This window comes from Adiantum capillus-veneris, chromosome 12, assembly GCF_014529385.1.
Source record: "Adiantum capillus-veneris isolate H3 chromosome 12, ASM1452938v2, whole genome shotgun sequence".
Taxonomy (NCBI): Eukaryota; Viridiplantae; Streptophyta; class Polypodiopsida; order Polypodiales; family Pteridaceae; genus Adiantum; species Adiantum capillus-veneris.
Window position 1 is genome coordinate 108358699 of NC_140942.1, and position 7403 is coordinate 108366101.

A 7403-nucleotide genomic window follows, 5' to 3' on the forward strand; every position below is an offset into this window, starting at 1 on the left:
TGGCGAGTGCTGGATTGTGGACAATGGAGACAGTGCGAGCGAGCGAGCGAGCGAGCGAGAGAGAGAGAGAGAGAGAGAGAGAGAGAGAGAGAGAGAGAGAGAGAGAGAGAGAGAGAGAGAGAGAGAGAGAGAGAGAGAGAGAGAGTTCAATCCGCAAGAACATCATAGTAGCCCGTACTGTCATTTTGTTGCGCATGAGTCTATATAACCAGGTCTTAGGTTTCCATTCAGAACTTTGCATGTGCGCGCGAATTGCCTACTACTGTACTCCAAGCTCTCTCCCTTTCTCATTAGTCCAGGCAGAACCTGCATGGATTGGTCTTTTGGACAACACTCACAAACAATAGCTCTTTCCAAACTGCCGAGGCACATTATCTATTTTATTTAGTTTCTAACAACCTCTTGGCACCTGCAGTGTGCATTCTCGATCTCCAAGCCTGATAATCCCTTGCCCTTGGAGAGTTTCGTGCAGAGAGAGAGAGAGAGAGAGAGAGAGAGAGAGAGAGAGAGAGAGAGAGAGAGAGAGAGAGAGAGAGAGAGAGAGAGAGAGAGAGAGGCCAAGACATAGGAGGATATAGACCTTATGCTTTGCATTGCTTCTGCTACATCAAAGCAGCATCAATAGTAACACTCGTTGTTCCTCTAATGCATCAGCAGTAACTCCGTCATCTAGGGCGAGGCCCGCCCCTGCGGCGTCTTTACCCACGACAACACCATCTATGGAGACCAATACTCCCATGAGAACAACATCACCGTCCCCAAAATTAGCAGCACTTGCTCCCTCCTCAGTAGCTGCTAGGCTCTCCTGATTGTGTCCTCCCTCGAAAGTCACCTCCGTGCAGAGCAAGGTTTCTTGAAGATAAAGGTAAGGTGAGAACTATATTGTAGCCATGGCGAGCACTGGATTGTGGATAGGGCAGCGAGAGCCGCTGATAGAAGAGCCATGGCATTGAAATCCGTCCCCAAAAAATAAGAGGCAAAGCAAGAGAGGATGCACGGTCATGCATCTGTGCGCGGTGCATTCAAACAATTGTGAGAGCATCATGTCGTTCTTAGAGATTGTGAGCCGGGCCAGTCGACCCCCCCCCCCCCCGCGCGTGTGTGTGTGTGTGTGTGTGTATCTACTATCTCCTGCCTTGTGTCGCTGATTCCGAATGTCTCATTTGATCCTAGTGGCGGCACCCCTCTCGGCCTTCTCTCTCTCTCTCTCTCTCGTTCTCTCTATCGCATGCTGTTCCTGGGTCGCTTTGGCCAAGTTGCTGGGAACGCTCGCCTGAAGGCAGAGGTGTTGACACTTGGCCGGGGGAGGGGGCCGGAATCCCTTCCCCCATTATTATTAAGATTAAGATTATTATTATTTCTATTTTATTATTATTACCGGTTTCAATTTTATTTTATATCACTGGTTTCAATTTTATTTCTATTTTATTTTATATCACTGGTTTCAATTTTCAAGCTTTTTCAATGGAAAAGCGCTGCCAAAGTACAAAAGCAGGGGGTTGAAGGTTCTAAGTAGTAGGGCGTGACTGTCAAGCTTGAGCAGCAAATGACTAAACACGCTTTATGAAGTCCTCTAGTGCTACTTAAACGAACGGTTCAATACATCACCACCTTTCTTTTATGTACCGAATTTCCCTCTCTACACACACTCCCTCTCTCCTCCCTCCCCCCTCTTCAAGAGGCCTGCGTAGTTGAAAGAAGCTCTTGTGTCTTCTTCATCTCTCTGCTTTCTTTCCTCTTTCCTTGATTCCTTGATTTCTCCAATGCCTCCTCGTAGAGCCCAAGCTCCCGGTGGCAGCGGGTATGGCGGGAGAGGGGGGCCTGCTGGAGAGGAGTACGGCCGAGGCGGACGAGGTGGTGGATCGGGGAGGGGATACCCTCCATCCCAGGATTGGAGGTCCCAACCACCTGCTGGTGGCTATGGAGGTAATCGGCAGGAAGGTCCTTACGCTGGAGGAGCGGGACCTTCTGGAGGCGATGCATGGAGGGGTAGCCATAGAGGAGGGCGTGGCGGGGGCAGAGGAGACTTTTCAGGTGGAAGAGGAGACTTTTCAGGTGGGAGAGGCTATGGTGGAGGGTTTTCGGGAGAGCAAGGGTATGAAGCTCGTGATCAAGGGCGTGGAGGCGGTCGTGGAGGTCGACGGGGAGGGCGTGGGTGGCCTAGCAGGGATCAATATGCTGGTAGTAGCGGCAGCTCAGGTAAACGTCTGTTTGATGTTTTTCTCCTTCCTGCTTCCCTTACATCAGCTTCAAGGTTTTGAGTGTTTGCTTTGATGCATTGCTGTTAAGTTGTTGTGTGGCTCCCCAGTTGCTTAGTCTTATTGGGTCTTTGCATGCATTCTTTGAAGCTTGGTGAGCCTCATCAAAGTGCTGGGCGTGTCTGTGTGCCTTGTGTCATGAGGGTTCAATCTCATGTGTGGCTTCTGACATCTCATTAACTATGTTGCCTCATGCCTTTATTCTTCTACTGCGATCTGTATTTTGTTTTTCTGTCAGGAGTATGCTACATTATGCGTTGGATGTTCTGCCAGGGCCCTACATGCTAATATCACGTTTTCTTTGAGGTTTTTGAGTCATTTTTTGGAGTGCATTTGTGTTATGGCCTGGTTGAGTGGCTCTTTTGGGTGTTAGGATTCTTTGAAGCCAAGTGAGCGCTTGTGTGCTATTATTTCTGATGTCAGGAGGATTGAATATTATGTGCAGAATGTTCAATGAGGTTATGCTTTTGATATCCCCTTTTTGTTCCTCGTGCTCGTCTTTTCTTGTCACCTGCAGTTTTTCTATTTGGAGGGTTTCATCGTATGTGTAGGATGTCTGCTCAAGTTATGCTTTTGACGTCTCTTTTTCTGCTGCCTCATGCTCTTTATCTTGTCATGCAACTAGGAGTTTTTCTTTCATATGTTTATGGTGATCTGCTTGCTGTGCTGCTTAAATATTATGCAGTCTGGGTATTATACTTCTTGGATGTGAGTTCTGCAAGCCAAGCTGTGTGTCAAAAAGAGTCTGTTTGCATATCCTCTCTGTTGTCTTTGGCACTTTATTGCCCCAGCAGAAAATGTGTCGTAAAGGCCTGTTTGCATATTTTCTCTGTTGTCTTCAGCACTTCAATGCCCCAGCAAATTCACTATCCAGATTGAATATGTTGGAAGATGCTTTTGCTGGATTGTATGTATGCCACTCAATCAGCTCTAATCTCCCAATGCTGTTGTTGTCCTACAATGCAGGGCCACGGCCACCATTAGAGGAACTGCTACCAGGTCTCTCTATCAGTGAACCAGGGCCATCAACTCGGGTTGTAGAGGATGAAGGACCTTCTTTTTCTGTTTTCATACCAGAGCAACATGAAGGTGAAATTTGCAGCTCTGAGGTCACTACTGAGTCTTTCGAAATGGCTACAACATCAAGGTCTGTTTTGGTTGCACCAAAGCGGCCTCAACCAGGTACGGCTGGAAACAGAGTGACGGTGAAAGCCAACCACTTTGTTGTGAATCTGAGGCCTGGAATCACTATCTACCATTATGATGTTGACATCAATCCAAAAGTTTCTTCAAGAGGTGTTGCCAGACAGCTTCAGAGGCAGCTGCTAGCTATGCATGAAACAGATTTTCAAGGAAGACTCCCTGTTTATGATGGAAGCAAGTCTTTGTACACTGCCAGTGCTTTGCCGTTTGATAAAAGCAAAGAGTTTACTGTAGCTTTTACCAATGAAAACAGGGAGAAGACGTTTAAAATCACTTTAAGGCATGTTGGTACTTTGGGTAGTTCAGCACTCAATGAGTTCTTAGCAGGGCGGAAGATTGCGGCACCACAAGAGCTACTACAAGCTTTGGATGTTGCAATGAGAGAGGCTTTGATGCACCCTCCTTATACCCCTGTTAGCAGATCATTTTTCACTGAGACTCTTGGATCTGTTGCTCTTGAAGGTGGGCTCACTGCATGGAATGGCTTCTTCCAGAGTCTGAGGCCAACAGCTCAGGGCCTTGTCCTCAACGTGGACCTTGCTACAACAGCCTTCTATAGAAGCATGCCAGTTATTGAGTTCTTGCAACAAAAGGTTAAGTATTTCAATCCTGAACGGAGACTGACTGATGCACAACGGACAATGGTCAAGAAAGCTCTTGCCCGTTTGAAGGTGGAGGTCCGTCACCGGCCGACTCCTCGAAAATACAGGATTTTTGGATTGTCCTCCGGTGCAACAAAGGATTTGAAGTTTTCTTTAAAAGATGGGGAGGAGATAGGCATCGTTGATTATTTCAGAGAGACATACAACTGGCCGATCAGATACCCTGAGCTACCATGCTTGCAAGTGCAAGCTTCCAGAACCAGTTACTTGCCAATGGAAGTGTGCACGATAAGCAAGGGGCAGAAATATATGGGAAAGCTTGCAGAGCAGCAGACATCGAATCTGCGATCTTTGGCCTGTGTAAAGCCAGAACAACGTCAAGGAAAGCTGAAGGCTATAATGGCAGGTGCAAATGGCCCTGGAAGGTAATTTGTATGGAATGGTTTGAGAGATCTGTGTCTATGTTTGCATTATTCTGCCAAAGTGTTTGTGTAGAGTGCCATTCTCTTTTTCTCAATGTCCTAACTGACAGTTTTCATGTGGATGGTCATTCAATTTACCTGTTATGAGGTCTCAACTTTTAGGATTGTCATACATTTCTTTTCTTAGTATCTTATGAGTGTTTACTAATTGTTTCTTGAACCGACTGTACATATACAGAGGAGAGTATGTTGCTAGCTTTGGTATGTCGGTTTCGACTGAACTCACATCGGTTAATGCCCGCATACTACGACCTCCAAAGCTGAAGTATGGTGTCCAAGGGTCAGTAAGAGAAATTGAACCGAAAACTGGGTCATGGAATATGAACAACTCTTGTCTGGTGGAAGGTGGAACCATCAACCACTGGGCTCTTATAAGCTTTGATCGCAGTGTACATCAGAATATGGCATGGGATTTCATTAGCAATCTGTCACATAGATGCCAGGACCTCGGCATACGAATGAATCCAGAAACAGTGATTCCTCCCTTCCTGCGCGGGAGGGAAGATCTTGATGGTGCAAATCTAGAGCGATGCTTGAGAAATGTCTGTGCAAGAGTTTCAGAAGAGATATCCAAATTTGGCGAGTTAAAAGGTAGCCTTCAGCTACTAGTCTGTGTGATAGATGGGAAGCACCCTGCTTATGGTGAGTTGAAGAGGATATGTGAAACGCAACTTGGGGTCGTAACTCAATGCTGTCTCTCAAAGAATATAAAGAGATTTAACTCTCAGTATTTAGCAAATGTGGCTCTGAAGATTAATGCAAAGGTGGGTGGCAAGAACAACACATTAGCAATAGAGCTCCCTGATTTGTGCAGTGTATTCAGAAAGCCGACAATCATATTTGGGGCAGACGTTACTCACCCCAATCCAGGGGATGATTCAAGCCCCTCCATTGCTGCTCTTGTTGCAAATGTTGACTGGCCTTCTGCAATCAAATATGTTGCAAGTGTTCGCGCTCAGCCTCATCGAGAGGAGATGATTGAAAAGCTGCCTGAGATGGTAATAGAGCTCTGGCGCAAGTTCTGCGACAAAACAAAGGTTCGTCCAGAGCGGATTATCATGTTCAGGGATGGTGTAAGTGAGGGGCAGTTTGATAAGGTTTTGCAGTTTGAGGTGCATGCATTGAAAGAAGCTATGCAAAAAGTGGGAGGCTCTGGTTACAATCCACAAATAACGTGGGTGGTGGTGCAAAAGCGGCATCACACGAGGCTGTATCCTGTGGATAACAATAAGGACAGGAGTGGGAATGTGCTTCCTGGTACTGTGGTGGACTCTCAAATCACTCATCCTCGAGAATTTGATTTTTTTCTCTGCAGTCATGCTGGCATACAAGGCACCAGCAAGCCGACCCACTACCATGTGCTATGGGATGAGAACAACTTCTCATCTGATGACTTACAAGGCCTCATTAACAATCTGTGTTATACCTATGTGAGATGCACGCGCTCTGTGTCTGTTGTTCCCCCAGCGTATTATGCTCACCTTGCTGCATACAGAGCCCGCCTTTACATTGAAGGCCAAGGGGGCTCCGACACTGCCTCCTACACTAGTGAGCAGCCTTCATCAATAGGAAGTGGTGGAAGGAATACCAGAGCCGCTGCTCCTCAAGTTCGTGCTCTTCCTCAGATCTCTCGTAACGTGCAGGAGGTGATGTATTTTTGCTGAATGGTATTTTGGGGAGCTAGATTGCCCTTAGGAATACTCCAAAACTTACCACTTTTGGTTTAATTTTCTGTTCAAAAACTTTACCACATCAATCGGGTTACTTTGTTGTGTTAAACATCTGAAAAGGTGTTATTTGCCTAAGGTGTTTTGTTAAATGGTATGGAATGCTCTTTTTCATTTTGCCATGGTGCTTGGGAAAAAGTAGGTTCGTTTTCTCCAACCACCCCCCCCCCCCCCCCCCCCCCCCCCCCCCCCCCGAAAAACTCACAATTGTGAGTGGATGTAAATTGTAATGTATTCCTACCTCAAGCTCGCGTCGAGCCTTGAGGGATTTAGTATTACATCAACAAGCTAGTCCTAATCCATCAGAATGGTGTTGATGGCCCTATACCACTCGGCCGAGTCCATTCTTTAACCAATAGAACGTTTTCTCTAAACCTATTCAAATCAGCAATTGGCTACCTCAAATTTGTGCAGGAAGGAATTGAAGGCGATTCAAATTTTATCATTTTTAGTTGAATTGTTCAAATTTATGTAGAGTTTTCCCTTCTCAAACGTGGTTTTCACCTTCCTAGAAAGGAGTGAAAGGGATCAAAGCGGGCTCATAAAATCACGTGGCAGCATGAGCATTCCCACTCGCATGTCACAAAGCAAAATCCATGAGCGCTATCAGGGTCGCTTGGCCGCATTCGAACGCATGACCCGGGTCACGATGGACGAATGCTCAACCAACCAACCAACCAACCAAGCTAGCTCCATAAAATCATTTTCTCCATGCCTCAGTGCCACGCTCCATTAGGTGGCAAGGAAGAAAGCATGACAAATAGACAAAGACTAAGATGAAGGTCAAAAGTGTTTAGTACTCCTTTAACTAACTAAAGGACCCATTCACTAACAAATCAAAGGCACAACAAAAGAATTTGTACACCTTTCTCCTTTGTCCTCTCTATGGCATTGCTTTAACAGGCCAAAAAGATAAAGGAAGCCAAAAGAAGAATGTGAAAAAGCTTGTTTGTATGTAGGTGCATTTCAGCTCTCATGCTCTTCACTTTTCATTTCCCCACATGCTTAACCTAAAGTTTCCTTTAGTTCTATCCATGCTCCTCTTTAGAATCTTCTGTTTGGCCATACTCACAATTGTGCGTTGTAGAGTCGTATTATCTCATTTAGCCTCAAGCACAGTCTGTGCCTTGA

At 46.0% G+C, this 7403-nt stretch overlaps 1 protein-coding gene across 1 annotated transcript; it reads left to right on the forward strand.

Moving 5' to 3' along the window:
• Window positions 1-1555: 1555 nt before the first annotated feature.
• Window positions 1556-6309, forward strand: LOC147446298 (protein argonaute PNH1-like). The gene is made up of 3 exons (XM_086525554.1): window positions 1556-2199; window positions 3225-4488; window positions 4724-6309. The coding sequence occupies exons 1-3, from the start codon at window positions 1764-1766 to the stop codon at window positions 6207-6209; spliced, it is 3186 nt and encodes a 1061-aa protein (XP_086381680.1). The 5' UTR covers window positions 1556-1763; the 3' UTR covers window positions 6210-6309.
• Window positions 6310-7403: the final 1094 nt, after the last annotated feature.

Coding starts and splice junctions, on each gene's coding strand:
- LOC147446298 (XM_086525554.1), top strand. CDS start 1,764: ATGCCTCCTCGTAGAGCCCAAGCTCCCGGTGGCAGCGGGTATGGCGGG. Junction 2,200..3,224: donor TGGTAGTAGCGGCAGCTCAG/GTAAACGTCTGT, acceptor CCTACAATGCAG/GGCCACGGCCACCATTAGAG. Junction 4,489..4,723: donor GGTGCAAATGGCCCTGGAAG/GTAATTTGTATG, acceptor GTACATATACAG/AGGAGAGTATGTTGCTAGCT.